This window comes from Neodiprion pinetum, chromosome 5 (assembly GCF_021155775.2).
Source record: "Neodiprion pinetum isolate iyNeoPine1 chromosome 5, iyNeoPine1.2, whole genome shotgun sequence".
NCBI lineage: Eukaryota > Metazoa > Arthropoda > Insecta > Hymenoptera > Diprionidae > Neodiprion > Neodiprion pinetum.
The window spans coordinates 35,008,221-35,025,704 of record NC_060236.1 but is presented as its reverse complement, the minus strand read 5'-3'; the positions used below and the strand labels follow the sequence as shown (position 1 = coordinate 35,025,704).

Below are 17,484 nucleotides of genomic sequence, written 5' to 3'. Positions count from 1 at the left end.
AATGCTTGTAATAACTAGGGCCCAAATAAATATGTCTTAAAAATTACAAAATATGTAGATATAATATAGACTGGAAAAATTGAAATACGTAGGAAAAAATATTAAGCAAAGAATGATAGCTATTGTCAAATATGTCAAATAGTGATGTCAAAATAATGAAAATGACATAATTTATGTAAAAATAAAGTGTGCTACTCGACAATAGTTATTATTTTTTATTCCATATTTTTCCCATAAGTCTATACTATATGTACATACATATTTTTTAATTTTGAATAAATATTTATGCGGACCCTAGTAATAACAATAAATTGCAACAATACGATAAGCTATCGAATTATTGTTCTGCGGATCTGGTCAGGCGCGGGATCAGCCAAGCCTGATGAGTGTTGCGACTGGCAGATTTTCGCGGATGTGGTCGAAGTGATGTGGCCCTGAGCGCGTCCCTGAGAGCGTGGGCTTGACTCGACGGAGACAGATTGGCACAGAAGCAAATCACGCTGATTACGAATTCTGCTAGTGACAGGGCATCAAATATTTCACGTCTGTGGGTAAGCCACGTGGCTGAACATTCGCGCTAACGGATTCCGTCTACCAACATCTCTTTGTCATACCCGTTAATAACGGTGTGGAAGTTTACCAGACATGGGTCGACTGTCTAAAACCACGGCACTGTTCCTCCGTTTAGTTTGCCTCATTTTTATCGACTAGTCATAATCCACTGTCCTTCGCGGACAAGACAAACCACTTACATGCTCAGTCAATCTATTTTCAAAGAATCACCGAAAGGCTAAAATCTTTGGTGCTTAGCTTTTGCATGAGGTGTCGGATGAAGATGCAAGACAAGCTTGAATATTATACTAACGAATCGGAGAGTTAGAATTACTTATCCACTCCTGCTGTTTGCCCATAGGAGTTTATATATTTTTTTATCCTTTTTCACCTTTTTTTCACCCCCAATCTGGTCAACCAAGCGTTGAATTATTTTTCAATTACGTTTCATTGTTTCAAAGTGGTTTTATAACCGATGATATGTCAGTGAGAATATTCAATATTTTCAGTGAAATCTGACTGACTGTATCGTTCAACGAGTTTTCTCTTGAAGGAAAGAATCAGTGGTGTGAGTGATTTGTGAGTAACACAGCTTGGAAGTTTGGATAACCGTTTTGATTGACTTTCAAAAGAAATAAACGACCAAACATTCTTGCGTGAGGAAACAAATGTTGAGGATTCAGTGAATAAGATATGCCGAATAAATCGCCAAATTTTCCACACTCATATACCATGGTTCGGAAATTTCAAGATTAATGGTTTACTTCATCCGACTACCACGGTGGGCGTCCATATCTATTGCCACTCCAGCGACCAGCCAATTTCCCGATGGTCGATATTGACGGTGAATTTACTCTTAGGTGGTACTACAGACGAAATCAAAGAGAAGAGCCTGTGGAGGATTCCTCGGGTCGGTTAACAGTGCGCGATGGTTCGTTGGTCATCCAGGCCGTCCAAGAAGCCGATGCTGGTTCCTATCTTTGCATTGCGAGCAACAATCAAGGGAGTGAAACCCTTGAGGTACGACTGACCGTCTCGGCACCTCTGGGAGTCCACGTTCAGCCAGCAATCCAAATTGTTGACTTAGGAAAACCGGCCTATTTGGTAAGTGAGTTTGGAATGGCTCAGAATTATTTTCTCTGTACAATTTTCCGTGGTAGAATATCCTTAATTATAGACTAGAACCATGTACGCTACAGCAAGGCAAATAGAAAAAAAAATAAAAATGCTTGTCAATGGCAGTCGAAGAAATAAAATTATGACTTGCGATAGAGACGGGTATAAAGAGGGGTAAAAGAGTAGGTAAGTTGATCGCGAGAGTTGGAGATAATTAGCCGGAGTAATTAAAAGTTGTCCCGCCGAGTTCACCGAACTAAGAGTTTGAGGGCCGACTAAATACGCGGAGCCACGAGGCCACGAAGTGGCTCGCAAATAGTAGATTAACTCGCTATTGTCTGCGATACGACAGTTAGGGCTGAGTGAGTACCTACCGTAGGAATTTTTCACGCTACTGCAACTCAGGCTGCAGTCACGGGCCTCAGAGTCGTTCAATTGTGGGGATGCAAAAGTTGGCCGACTAGAAATTCTGATCAGCTCGTTCCGGCCGTGTGCCACGCAGCACGGAACGCGATGCACGAGATCATACCTTGGCCAGAAAGGTGGCACAACTAAAAAATTAGCGTTTTTCAGTTAATACTACACTTCAATTGCCGAGATTCGAATCGATCACCATGCCAATTAGTGACACTTGAGTAGTTGCGAAACTCGGCACCAGTGATCAGAAGTGTCGCTATCGCATCACAGCTAGCTTCACAAAGTTCTTATGGCCAACTTCAACTTTGATTCGCATCATTCTATTGGGTGTGAATAAACTTTTTCAAAAAGGGTAAACACAACATCAACACATTAGAGTCTCCTTATACATCGTGCATGCAGAGAAGAAACTTCTTACTCACATATAAACCGGGCACAGGAAAACAAATTCGAACTCACTGGTGATGAGAGAAATTAACGACAACAGAGTCAGGGCGACTAGGTGGTCTAGTGGGGTAAGGCTCCGGTCAAGCATCTCTAGACGCCAGGTTCGATTCCTGGCTCCGTCGTTAATTTTTCGAAATCACCAATTTTTCGAATTTACATTCTTTCATCAATGAATTACCCCTTTAAACCTTTGAAGGATTTTTATTTTTCTTCTTTTACTCGTACTGGAAAATAACCGTTTTATCAGTTGTGTCACCTTATGTTAATAGCCAAGGTGCGAGATGATCTACGCTGAAAGGCGAAATCATAGAAGACCGTCCAGCGATTCACAAATTAGGTAGAGCTTCGCGAGGGCAAAAGAACTGTCTTTGACACGTAATAACCTGTTCCAGACGTGCAGCGCCAACGGTTTTCCCCAAACAGCTCTCTACTGGCTGAAGGATGGTCAGCCTCTACGCACCGGCACCAGAGTAAAGGCCCTCTCCAGGGAAAGGATATCGGTTACATCAGTGGCGCGGGAAGACCGCGGAATGTATCAATGCTTTGTTCGCAATGAACACGAAATGGCGCAGGGGATAGCTGAGCTACGACTCGGAGGTGAGTGTGCGAGTGTTTTTCTTGTTTTTTTATATCAGACGGAGGATTCCTTTATCGAGAGACATTGAAAGGTGAAGAATTATATGAAAATTTAATCTGACGTGATCCCACAACGTTTGTGAAGGCCTCAAACAAGTATTTCTAACGAGGCAATAACACGGCAGTATTGTTTTATGGTCGGGTGGAAAGGACACCCTTCTATTTGCTCGGTGACAGAGGATCGACCCTCCTTTATTCAGCCACTGTCACGTTTCACGGACAGACTTCGCTCTGCTTGTTTTTGTTCGACAAGGGCCAATTGTCTTGGTACGTTAATCAAAACCCTTCGGCTTCGGCACAAGATTCTCGGGTAGGCTGTTGTTTATGAAACGAACCTCACAGAAGGTTTTCCAGAATTACATTATTTTGGGGCAGATCGTTAACGATACCTCAGACTTCGAAGACAGTTTTGTTTTTGCCTGCATTTCGACAACCTTACCATTTGCAGAGAGTAGAACTTCGCCCGTTCTCATTGACGTTCGAACTTTCTCGACATTGCTTAAACCGCGAGACATTGTTAGCCATTTTCTCACGATTCAGTTCAACTAGTGCCCCAAAAATAGTATATTGTGTATCAAGGAGGCCAACTCAGTCTTTTCGGGCCAAGCGTAAGTTTGCAACACGACTCATTTTAGTCAATAAAAGTAAATAAATAAGTAATATCGCAAATACGCGAGGCGAAAAGACCGTTTCTTCTTTGTTGCACACGATTCTTCATGTATAAGCAATGGTATGTAACGCGTTTTTTCACGAAGCACGAAATTGAGGCTAGGGTCGCACAATGTCAGATTTGCTTGCAACAGCACATGCGCGCAGTACAGAAAAGTCCACTTTTAACTCCTAGGAGATGAGCGCATGCGCATTTGCAGACTCAGTCTACCGTCATAGCAACGGGTACTTTGTGTATGGAAAACACGCATGAAAAAACGCGTGAAACATACTCGGATTGTATAAAATACTTTTCTATTCCTACCTTCAGAAAGCAAGGTTAAATGTTTTGTTTGAAAGTGAAGATTTGTACACTCAATATAGTTTACAATTTTCTTCACCTAATCTTTAAATAGTTTTATTGGCCTGGCGAGCGATTTCTTATTTTCACTTTGGAACGCTAGACAACGTGAGATAATTATGAATTCTAAAAACCGTACCAGCTTCCCAGGATTTTTTCTGACATTGCAATAAACATATACCAAATCCTCTGATATTTCTCATCTTTCCTTGCTTTTCGGAGTTCGAACTTTGCTTCGGGAAGACAAGGTATCCACGGTTCGTCTACCCCTCAATCGATTACGTCGTCTGACAGATTCGAACTTCTTTGTCTGCGGATGATAGCGTTTCGAAGACAGCTTAGGCTCCGTCAATTCTGTTTTGCCGTGGAAACCTTGACAGTTTAGGCTCGCACTTAGACCCAGAACAGCTCGCTTGGATCGAGACTTTGAATACTTCAAAATAAATATTAAAGCATAAGGAGTCGGACATGGAAGATGAGGCGAAATATTCCGGTATGAAATTGTAAAACTCTGCTAATGGCTTTACTTTTCAGCTTACTCTTTTTAATATCACTCATCATTATCCAGTCCGCAGAAAATCTCTTACGAGCATCATTCATCACTCGCCACAAGTGCCCAACTCATTATACTGCAAGATTAAACGAACAATGAAACTGGCGAGGTATTAACGTCAATAGCCACGTACTTCTAGCTCCACAAAAGACTGGGTGAAATAAACAATTGTTCTTCGTAATGCGCGTGCTTTTAGGTTTTCAGTTAGTAATGTGGACCACGGGTTGCAGCGGCTGTGTTGCGAACCTAGAGTTATTTCGTCTCGGTCACCAGTATTATCAAGCCTTTATTATTCTCTCGAAGTTCATTGAATAGCACAACAACTATTAACCAGCATCCACCGCCATCTGATCACTTTCGCAAGTTTGGTTATTCAATAATTTGCAGAAATGCAATCTCATCTACGTCCCGCAGCGCTAAATAATTTGTGGCAACTCTGTTCAAGCTTTCCCGCTTTTGGCGAAACGTACTACAAAGTACAAGAGATTATAACTTTCGACTATCTTTACTCTGAGCTAAGAACAATGGGGGACCTTCCGATTAAAGCCCGACTGGTCAAACCCGTCTTAGGATTTCAAAACTTTCTCAATTCTGTTGGCTTTCTCAGCAGCAAGGGATTTCATGGTTCACTACCTCACCGGTAGCATCACTTCAACTCGGAGGGTTGTGTGCACGAATATGTGCTTACATTCTCGACTCCAATCATAGCCAATGATCCCAATCACAACTGACATTGTTACGGTACGCGAGACTTCTACGCCCGAACCGTAAAGCCATGCTGATTAGCCACTTCTCACCGCGGAATGAGCCCTCCCATCAACAATCGCTAAGGCTACGTGATCTCTGAGCTGATAGCTGCACCTCGTACAACCCACTAGATGAAGCCGTCAGCAAAGCGATACGATAGTTGAGTCCCTAAATTTGCATAGGTTAACTAGGCGGCGGGCTTATTGATGCCCGCGACTTTCGCATCCAAGGCAAAGCCCATTCTAACCCCGCGGCAACTCCACCACCGATTACCGGGAAAATGATCCCAAGTCGAGGTTATTCTGTCCCATTGGAGGGAGTAGAATTTTCCCATCATCCGGGGTCGCGAAAAGAGTCTATACTTTTCTCTCGTTTCGTTGTCTGGTCCTGAATATCATCCTGCCGCTTCGATGTTTGAATTTATGCCTGTACATTGATTTCTCGATTCGTTGTTTTGTTCAGACATCGATCTGATCATTTTGAAGGTAGTTTCTTGGGAGTTTTCTTGGTATCATCAATCAGTCAATGAGTTAAAACTTAAAATAACATTAAATGATTAACAAAAAACAATACTTTATACAAGTGGAAAGATAGGATATTAGATTTAGCGCCGAAAGTAAGAAGAATGACAAAAAATATTCCTAAAAGGAACGAATAACCGAGACACAAGAGAAAAACGATGCGTGGACTTATATTTATTTAAGCATGGAGCAGCTTAGAGCCGATTTAGGAATACATTGTGGTTAAGGTACAAATCAATATGCACGCCGGGTCGTCCTCTACAAGGACAAGTTAAACAAAACTGTTTTAAATTTTTTAACAGTGAATCTAAAACAGCAGAACTTATCAAATGGGATGAAAAGACGACGAATTATTTGTCGGGTTCTTCAGGACCCATTTCTTTATCTGAAATTAACTAGAAGCTAGAAAATTTGCGAGCGCAAAGCAGTTGTCGCCCGTTAAAAGTCAGAGAGCCGGCAAGAGGGAGCAGCCATGATAAGTAATTGAACCTTGATAGGGACAACTCGGTTTTACTATAATTCTAGGGAAATTAAACATGATCCGATCACTGCCGTGCGACAAAACTGATCCGGTCTAACTGTTGGCAGAAATTTCGCCGCAGCTGGTCAACAGCTTTATCGAGCAGACGATGCAGCCTGGTCCATCGGTGTCGTTGAAGTGCAGCGCAGCCGGAAACCCGACGCCGCAGATATCGTGGCGCCTCGACGGTTTTCCTTTGCCGCAAAACGACCGGCTTCTGATCGGGCAATACGTCACTGTGTACGGCGACGTAATCTCCCACGTAAACATTTCCTCAGTTAAACCGGAAGACGGGGGTGAATATGAATGCACGGCAAGCAGCCGGGCAGGAGAAGCCAGCAACGCGGCGAGACTCAACATTTACGGTGAAAAATTAACCCAATTCCAAACCGAAATACGGAATGGCACTTCGGGGTGATCATTGATTTAGAGTTCTCGATTCGGCAAAAAACTTTTCACTCGATAAATGCACGCCCGACCGTGTCTCGTTATCTGCTCGGTGCAGCTGCATTCTCACGCTGTTGGTTAAAACTAGCTTGGAAAATAGATAATAGAGAGGGAATAACACGGGAATACGCTTTTTCAATTCCGTAGGTTTACCGTACATCCGACCGATGCCCGCAGTTTCAGCAGTCGCTGGAAAACAACTGCATATCAAATGCCCCGTGGCGGGTTATCCGATTGATTCAATTGTCTGGGAGAAAGGTAAGAGAGCATACGCTAAGCACACGTCATGCATCACTTCCTTCCTTTCTGCTGCTGCGCGAAATGCTGATAGTATCGGTGTTTGAAATTTCTCCTCGGTGGTCAATATATTTGCATACTTTTTCACAATGGCTTCTGCATGGATTTCTCTAAACGACGTTTTTCCCCCATTAATTACGATTATTCTTGATTCTAATATCTTGACAAATAATTTACAAGCAATATAAATTACAAAATAATTTGGCCATTTCTCACAGACGGAGTCAGGCTGCCCACGAATATGCGGCAACGAATTGGTAACGGATCTTTATTGGTTGAAACTGTGCAAAAAAACGCTGATCAAGGCACCTACACTTGCACAGCAAAAAACAAGCACAATTTTACATCGCAGAGAGCGGTGGATGTTCGTGTTCTTGGTAAGTTTTTCTAATCCACAACTCTGTTAAATAACAACAATTACCGAATAGGAGAGAAAATTTTATTCCAGACAATACCTATCTTACAATCAATGAACTTAGTAATGCGCGATAAAAGTTTTCAATATTCAATCTGCGCTTCATAATTCAAATCCCTTCAATTTCACACCTCGAATGAGAATTCCTTGGATATTGCAGAATTATTAGAGTGGGTATTAAAATTGTACTGGGAAATAAATTATGAACAAGGTAAATTTACACAAACGTGAAGTCAATGTTCGTAGTGACCAGAATTTATACTGGGACGTAACTGAGTAATACTCACGTTTATCAATGTTAATCAACGTATAGCAACATCGATTCGATCATCTTTAGGATTTTCAATAACGCAGAAGGCATTCAGAATGTCCGAAGATAAATTATGAAAATTTTTGACATTTCAAACGCGAAATTCTTTCCCCTTGATGAGTTTTGATTATCAGAAATGGTGCGTCTTACCTACGAATTCTTGACACTCCTGATGACAAAGCTTTCATTAACTATCGGAGTGACTGGAAATACCTTTCAACTTGGCTCGGGAAAATATTCGAGCTATGGATCGACTAATTACAAATTCAGCTAACAGATCACCATCGACGTAATTGAGAGTATTGAAACTTCAGGTCTGTTAAAGGGATCGCATCCGGTAGAAGTGAATCAGGAAGAACCGTCCCTTCGCTACAATTCATAACGCGGCATTGTATCCATACGCTCAGGGACAACCGGGATATTTATATGATTCGCGAAGGGTTCGGACCGATAAAAGCTGGGTTGAAACCTCTCGCCAGAATAGACATGTGATGCATACATTTTGTCGCCCCTAAACATTATTTTCCTACTAAAATTGTCAGTCTCTCGATAATGGTTTGTTCATCGTCAAGCTTTCATTTTCGAAATTAACGACGCAAGCGCAGTGAAATTTATGCGCATGTATGTGCATAATATAACGCTTCACCTGTCGTTGGATGTACCAACTACTAAGGGAATGCTATTCCCAAGATAAAAAAGGATAAAGGAAAGAAAGGAAACACCGATCGAAAAAATATCCAAGCACAGAGCACAGCGATTCACTGCACCGCTCAAGCACTGCCCTCCTTGCACGCGTTTAAGCACCACTCTTTTCAGCTCTGCAACATCGTCAAGTTCTCTGGAATCGTGTTGCTTTCCGGTTGCGCTGCAAACACGCGCCTTTGTTTCATTGATGGATTTTCCGAACGTTCCAGGGAACTAGAACGATCTATATATATATATATCTATATATATATATATACACCTACTAATCCAAATCACTCGAGCTGTCTATCGCAAATGATTCAGTCAAAAGTTGATTCTGTTTACACGAACCTGAAATTCCCCTTCATCAACGATTCCCGGTAAAGGTAGAGAAAAATAAAAATGCGTTCCGACGCCTGATCAACTATCCATCTACTGGACGATATTGGTGGTGTGAATCTTTCAAAACTTTGAAATAACCTGATTGACTTATACTGTTACCCATGTTGGAACTTCAGTGAATCCAAGAGCACCGTAATCATACTGATGCATGCAATACATATCAACTCTGAGTGCTATTATCAAGTTGAAAAACGTGGTGAGAATGGGGAATTCCATATTCATGCAAATGGAAAACGAGACCGAAAATCTTTGAGCTGAAGGCTAAGGGCTGAAAGTTAAAAGCTTGCAAGAAGCATTCTCACTCTCATACGACCCATCGATTGATCCAGCAACCAATTTACCACTACTTCATCTGCACTTCTCACTCGCTGTTGTACGTTCCGATTACAAGACAGGAAGAAAAAGGCCACAGAGTGTCGAACCACCTAAACAATTCTCCTTAAAACATTTTATCTTCAATTCACGCTTGCAGCTACAATGAAAAATACCTACTTCTCTCCAGCATTCGCAATTCTTGATGTCTCTAAAGATGTGCAGGTTCAGTGCTACCACATAAGTACGAATTAGAATTGAAACATTTTTTTACAAGGAAGGTATCCCAAGTCGATCTTTCCAATTTGATCTCTTTGGTAGTATGTTATAGTAGACAAAAAACTAAGCGACTCGTATTTTTTTTTTATCTGCCATTAAACATTTTAAGGGGGTGAAACCATCCTACAAAGTAAGGCATGTCATGGGGTAATTTGACAGTGTTTCTTTGTTTTTCGTCTAATTGAGAAAATTACAGTTTTCACATTCCGTTATGAGAAAACTGTTTTAGTTGGATTGGTTAAAAAAAAAATTATGTTCTTGTCGGTGAAACTGCCAAATCGCCCCTTGACATGCCTTACCTTGGAGGTTGGTCTAACCCTCTTTAACTGACCTTCCTTGCGAGTGAATTACTATTTGAAAAGAATATCGTAATCTAGGTAAAAAAACGAAAGAAGTGACAGTGACCTCTTTGAGTACCTGAACAAGTTGGCAAGTAAGAAATATCGGAACGTGCATCGAGCAGTGATCAGCATCAATCGTATAATCGTGATATCATGATTGGCCTTCTGCGAGGTTCGCGTATGTGTACCTATCTCATCATACACACACATGTGTCTTCTGTCCGTACCGCTTTGATATGGAATGCGACCTGTTTTGTATTATTCTTTCAGTGCCACCTAAAATCACACCTTTCAGTTTCGGTCGCGATTTAAACGTAGGAGACCGAACTAGCGTTCAGTGCGTTGTAGCGACGGGCGACCTTCCGCTCACGTTCACGTGGCTCAAAGATAACGCATCGATTGAAGCGTCTTTGGAACTGCCATCCAAGAAAGGCGAATCCCCGGTCGAACGAACCGGCAAAACGATCACCGTACGACAATTCGACGAGTTTAACAGCGCCTTGAGCATTGGAAAGATCGCCCCCGTTCACAATGGCACCTATACCTGTCGTGTAGCAAATGACGCTGCTACAGTCGCACATTCCGCACTCCTCAACGTCAACGGTAAAAAACCGTTGGTGTTTCTCAAGCACCAACCTCATTCTTCACATTCTTTTCTGATCTGGCCACGAGTTTATAGATCGTGGAAAAACGAATTGTGGAAGCGACAGGATTAGTTCGCAGCAATGCGATTATCCGAAGAATTCATATCCAACCACCTCGTGATGAAATTCCTGGGTTAATTTCTTGCTGGGAACTTTTCTTGGCGAACAAGACACGAGGGCAGAGAATGAATTGAACAATTGAACTTGAAAACATTGCACGCTTAAACGATCATTCGAATCGCGTCAGTTTCAAATGGATTTCGATTTCGAATTACTAATACTGACGCGATTTTTGGATCTTTTATCTTCATATAACTAACTTATGAATTTTCTTATTATCAACTACTAATTCCCCATCCTGCACGCTAATCTCTTTTGCACGCTGATTGCACGCTTATGACATTATTCTACTGTATACATAAATACCTTAATACTTGCTCAAAACTCTTACTTACTGGAACTTGGAACTTATTGCCATTGTATTTTTTCATCCGTTGGAATATATAAACATTCTTAGCACACGTTGTGCCTGACGTTCATCGCTCACACGTTGTATATTTGACACTCATCGAAGAATTTCACCATACTGATTAATTGACCTCACCGTTAATAATTGATATTACGTTTATTGAAAATCTGTACATGATGTTGAGAATACGATTGAGTAATTTTCGTTCATATATCTTACCGCATTATAATATACATATCATACACGTATTGTGTGTACACGTCATCATACCTATACTCCCAAGTAGTAGGACATTTTTGAAATTTTCTTATCCATGAATTATCATATTTGGAAACTATAATATATACCCGTATATATATATATATATACGTATATATATATATATATATATATATATACGTATAAATACAATATTCTCTTTGTGTTGTGTCGTATTTTCGACCTGAACCAGTTTCTTTTTACCTTGATCCCGGTGGATGAGATTCGTCCTCAGCGCAGAGGTTAAAAATTAACGGATCTCTCCGTCTGACCGCATCGATCAGAGTACAAAGTGATCTAGGTACTGGTCGGTAGAGTAAATCGTTAGCTACATATATTATTTACTTCAATACTTTTTTGTATCTTGTTATGAACTTGTACTGCGTTTGGTAACGTTGAAACATCAACAACACGAGTAGTGTGATCGAGAAGTGAATTCCACCGGTAAGTAACACGTCTGCAACGTAAGGCAGTTACGAAAATCACATTATCACCATGTACATGTACACGTACACGCACACCGAGACTCCAGGAGGTGATTTAGGGATCTTTCTAATTGAGACCGTGAATTGTAGGGCCTTAGAAAGAATAAGTAGGCAAATAACCGCGAGAAAGTTACGCGGTGTATCCAACTACCTACCTTCTTGCAAAGACGCGGACGCGTCCAAGGTTCATACAATGCCATCACTGCTACTACCCTTATAGTTCCACCGAGGATTTCGCCGTTTTATTTCGAGGATGGGGTCACTGAAGGTATGAGGACACAGCTGATGTGCACTACTAGCCAGGGCGATCAACCGTTCAACGTATCTTGGCTGATGGACAACAGGCCAATTCAGAATGGTCAAATTGGGCCCTCCGCCGAGCAGGGCTCGTCGGTTGCCTCATCCGCACCTAGCAGCATTCAGATAAGCGACTATCCACCATTTTCAAGCATACTGACGATTAATAGCGTCACTGCGAGTCACAGCGGAAACTACACCTGTCAAATCAGAAACGCTGCGGGTATCGCTGAACATTTTGCAAGCCTCTTCGTCACCGGTGGGTCACCAAACCCGTCCAGCATTTTGCTAGCTCTAAGATCTTAGTCTTAAACCATCAGCGATCGGCCCGAGCTTGTGTGGCAGGAGAACCTTGAATCAATGAAAGGACAAGAATTTTGGTATTAGAAAATATTCAAGCTTTGTTCGGCTTCATTCGATAAAGGCCATTTTGGCAATTTGGCTGATATTCTTTTCCTTTCTTGGCGACACGTCGAACTCTGCGCCTTAAAGCTACACCACGAATAGCACTGAACCGAGTGAAGAATGTTAGGAAACTGCGTTTTCACATCCTGGCAAAGTTAAGCACCAGACCAACATGATGCACGTGGCACAATCACACGTAAAAACCAACACACATTGTACATACATAAATACTGCGGAAAATCCAATTTCAAACTAGTGTTACACAGTTTGATAAACAAATTATCATAATCGTTCATTTGGTTATACATAATAATAGGTAGTGCATGCTAAAACACTTGGATAATAACTGTTTACTTAATGTATTGTTCGAGATTATTAATATCATTATTATATAGTCATATATAGTGACAGTTTAACATCCATTACATTTTATACTCATTCTACTTTACGTAATTAGTACATTTACTTAGATAGTTCCGTAGTACATGTACAGATAAAATGACTTACGTTGATTGTGAGTAACACTCGTGACAAAACAATCGTAATTTACAATTCAGACGATACAGTACACAATATTCACACACAGTTGGAAAAAATGTAGGTAATTTTGACACACTCGCCATAGCTATAAAGAATCACATTTCGATGATTCTGTCCGATGTCTAAAACTTTTTACGCGTGAAAAGTCACATTCGCGAAAGCGTTGGAGTGAAAACGGAATACATTTTTTCCGACAACCTGCCATTAACCGATGTAAGACTGTCCAGCATGGAATTCGATAAAGCCCATCAAACAAACAGGATGACGATGAATGCGATATTATGTTATCTTAGTACAGTTTTAAAACTCATTTTCTTTAATACAATCAGAAATGACGGTGTTTTTTTTGATACCAATCGATGGCGCAGTTCAAGAGAATAGGAATGTGACCAATATTGAGAATCAACAACGAACTTTAATATACGAATCACGAACCGCGAATTCCATTTCAATTTGCTTTGATCTCCGACAACTACGCTGTCCAATAAATATTACTATCCGGTCCGTCGTGTATAATGTTCCGTATTCGTCTGACACAATGCGTCAATTAACGTAGTGGAAATGATGAACTTGGTATGAAGGCACGGCCCGTCGGCAGCAGGACTTGTATGCGTGTCACGATAGATAATACAGGATTGTCCAAGTGATTCTGTATAAATATCAATTGAAAATTAATTAATTTCACGTGCCTATGCAAAGTATCAAGTTGCACGAGTATTCGCAATGTGTGCACATATGTCGGATCGATAGTATTTTCACATTTAGCGAATAATTGAACACCTGTTGACCTCTTTCTCATGCTTTACTGAAAACTGAGCATTCAGAATAATATACTCAATTTTCTCCCAACTTTCTACACTGGAAATATTCTAATTGTAAATGTGGCGACTCTTTTGGTTTACAGCACCGCGTCCGCGGATTTTCTCGATCCTATGCGCTCCACGCGTGAAATGACCTGAATATAAGCCATAATGAAAATTCATCGTCAATCCCGACACTGTCGACATTAAACCTACACATGACACACGCACACCATGAGCTCAATATACGATAATGCATGGAATTCTCGGTACGATATCACGTTACGTCTAGCTACCGTAGAATGAGTAATGAGCAAGTTTAAATACGTTGACGAAGCTCTAGCGTAGTGTGCCGCAGGTAGGCGGCAAGTTACTCAGAATCAGATATATACGAACAGAGGTACAGGCACAGGCACAGTGAAATATTCTGAGGCTGTATCTGTGCGTCTGTGATCACGAGGTGTTCCAATTCCGCGTGTAATTTTCGCGCACCGCTGATGTTTACCCGGGCTAAAACGAAAGGCCCGAGGGCATGCCGCTATAGATTCACACGAGAGCACGATAGCTACGGATAAATCACTGTACACGGGGAAAATTAGTATATAATTTGAAATTGTTATTACCGTTTATAATTAACGAACATCCTGCAGGAATTGCCTTGTTTCACTTGAGGATGTAAACAAAGCCACGGCCAACATCAATCTTTTATTTATTTCCACGATATGGCTCTCTGCTTTTCATTTTGTTCGCTCTTTTCTACTGTACAGAATTCAATTTTCATTCTTTGTCAGTGTACCGTCACTGAAAATAAATGCAACGCTAATTGACGCCGTTGAAGTGACCAGTTAATAACGTTAATCGGACTTAAATATCCAATAAAGATACAGTCGACCTAGCATTCGGTAACATTTTATAATACATGGTAGCCTGGCACGAATTTTGGAACACCCGTTTTTGTTTCTTTACGATATATAAGAAATACGATTACCGAATGGCAATCATACTTCTGCGTGAAATCCCGGAAGTAAAATTGGCATTTAGTGTCGCCAACAAACGCGACATTTCATGGTGAAACCGTCGTTTAGTTGATACATATGATCGGACTTGAGATCAGGTCGTTTTCTCCACGCGAGAATATTCACGTGAAAAGGTTTCAGCATGAATTTCCGGTGAGGCAGACTGGTGAATCGAGTGGCCGGAGGGCGGAAATAGATTTTGGGTAAACGGAACCGTATTTCTAGTTCCTCCAAGATGGACCGTGGAGCCTATCGATCAGACCGCCATAGTCGGTCATGGTGTCTCGGTGGCTTGTCAAGCGGAAGGATTTCCGATTCCTTCAGTCGCTTGGAAACAATCTGTAGGTGAGTTTGTTCGTAATATCTCGAGAAATTTTTGCACTTTGGCAAAGATAAGATCTGTTCAATCAATGTCTATCTGAACTGACAGCAATTAGTTGAATTTAAAGTCAGACATCCCGAAGACAGTTTCTATGTTAGGGTGCACTGATAGCATCTTATGTCCAAAAGTAATAAGCAGTGTGCTTTCAGACATCTTGATGATATTTTTCTGCTCTTGGGAAAGTCATAAAGGTCGTGTAAGTGAGTTAAGAGGCAGTTTCTTAAAGAGAAGATCGGTCGAAAAATGTAGACTCAGCACTTAGAAAACATTGAAAAATAGCTGCTCAAAGTATTTGACTTTTAAGTAGTTTACAACAAGCTCATACTATTCATCTGCATCGCGGAAGTTCGAGTTGAGGGGTAACTGCGAGTTGAGTTTCTACGAAAGCCGTTAAGAAAACCGTGGACGCTGTGGACACTCATGAGAGCGCAAAGATATTTTCATAGTTATTCAAATTGTAATTTACCGGGAGTGAAAAATAATTTTAATTTACTAGCGTCAAGCATTTTGTTGTTTGTGTTGCAGGTGAAACACCTGGTGATTATCGAGAGCTGGGTTATGGCGGTACAGAGGGCGCCGGAGTTGCTGGCAACGGTTCTTTGGTCATTCCTCGCGTAGCGAAAGAGCACAGCGGCTTCTACCTCTGCCAGGCAAGCAACGGGATCGGTCCAGGACTCAGCAAACTCATTCGTCTGACCGTTCATGGTAAAATATTCAAATTCCATCTAGGATATCGTACATTCAGTGTCTGACGTGGGTCAGGGTTCTCCCTCGCTATCGAACAATATTTATGGAAGACATTTGTAGGGTACCGGATACTTCTTCGGTAGTCGTAACTTGCACGGTTAACCTACAGACGGAACATTTTTCATTACACCAATCTGAACCACACGAACAGATGACAATGCTGTTTATTACCCGTCACGTCTACTGACCGTTGTGAACCAAATATCTTATCTAACAACAGTGAGCGTAAAATGTTGCTAATTGTATGACATGAGAATCGTGACTCGTTGCCATAGCGGGACCCACTGTGACGGTGAGGACGAGACAGGAGTCGGTACGCCGAGGCGAGGCGGTCACCCTGCACTGTGAAACTGAGGGCGACTCACCCCTCGAGCTCAGCTGGCGTGCTCGCGGCAGTCGGGTCGACCCTAACTACGACATTAGGTTGGTATCCAATCCACTCACGTAGGTCTCCCCAGACCACTTCGCGCCACTCACCGCTCGAGCTAATAGTTGATGTAGGCAACCCCGACCACACCGCGAACCCTAAATACGAAGAGCTCACAAGCCCAACTCAAAACCACAAACCCAAGTACGTGACTATTTCATCGCGATTTTCGTGGGTCGTAATTAATTTATGTAGAGAATGTGATGATTTGGAACTTACAAAGTGAGATTTTCCGCGAAAGCAAAACTTGGTGATGCGGAAGATGATTGCAACATAATCCTGTAAGACGTGCGCGTGCTTCTATTGTAACTTCAAAGGATGCTATCCGAATTTTGTCTGATTGGCAGTAAGGAGTGATAACTTCTGATTTAAAAGTGTCTATTTAACATATCTCTGTGAACCCAAAAAAAAGTCTATCACCGTGAGCATGGCTGGCTTAGAGGTATCTCGAAGTGAGTCTCAATGTATAAAGTATTGCACGAATACGAATGATTTTCGCCAACGACAAGTTGATGGTTGAATGATGTAGCCCTTGTTCTTGAAATTCAGATACACTTTACACAACTCGCCAGTTCCGCGAGGCATGATATCGGAATTACGAATATCGGAGGCCGGTCACGCCGACCGCGGCGAATACACGTGTGTAGCCAGCAACGCCTACGGTCACGACCGCGCAAACGTTCATCTCCTTGTACAAGAACCACCGAACTTTCCACGAAATTTACGCGTGGCCGAACAAGGAAGTCGCTCGATACTCCTGGCCTGGTCGCCGCCCTCCGGCGATTCGGACCCTGTTCACCCCGATTCTCCGATCATCAGCTATGTCGTTCAATACAAAGAAGCACAAGGTGGGTAGACACATCTAGTTCGACAACCACAAACCACCCAGGATCTCCATCTTCCTTGTTTTCACTTCCACTTTAGTTTCCACTTCCATCGTGAGCTTTTACCTTACAATAGGCGCACAGCGTAACCCATCGATTCCCTCGACGAAAGCAACTTTTGCAAC

At 41.8% G+C, this 17,484-nt stretch overlaps 1 protein-coding gene across 10 annotated transcripts in view; it reads left to right on the top strand.

Moving 5' to 3' along the window:
• Window positions 1-17,484, top strand: part of LOC124218670 (cell adhesion molecule Dscam2) — a 50,315-nt gene that overhangs the window by 27,782 nt on the left and 5,049 nt on the right. For 8 of the 10 annotated variants that reach the window (XM_046625315.1, XM_046625317.2, XM_046625320.2 and 5 more), the window contains 10 exons: window positions 1,413-1,656; window positions 2,925-3,129; window positions 6,587-6,883; window positions 7,113-7,223; window positions 7,481-7,639; window positions 12,082-12,417; window positions 15,145-15,264; window positions 15,827-16,006; window positions 16,324-16,471; window positions 17,025-17,323. In XM_046625315.1, coding sequence (XP_046481271.1) covers window positions 1,413-1,656; window positions 2,925-3,129; window positions 6,587-6,883; window positions 7,113-7,223; window positions 7,481-7,639; window positions 12,082-12,417; window positions 15,145-15,264; window positions 15,827-16,006; window positions 16,324-16,471; window positions 17,025-17,323 — 2,099 coding nt within the window. Of the gene's footprint in view, window positions 1-1,412; window positions 1,657-2,924; window positions 3,130-6,586; window positions 6,884-7,112; window positions 7,224-7,480; window positions 7,640-10,275; window positions 10,609-12,081; window positions 12,418-15,144; window positions 15,265-15,826; window positions 16,007-16,323; window positions 16,472-17,024; window positions 17,324-17,484 lie in introns of all 10 variants that reach the window. The other 2 variants (XM_046625316.1, XM_046625318.1) reach the window with 2 other exon arrangements.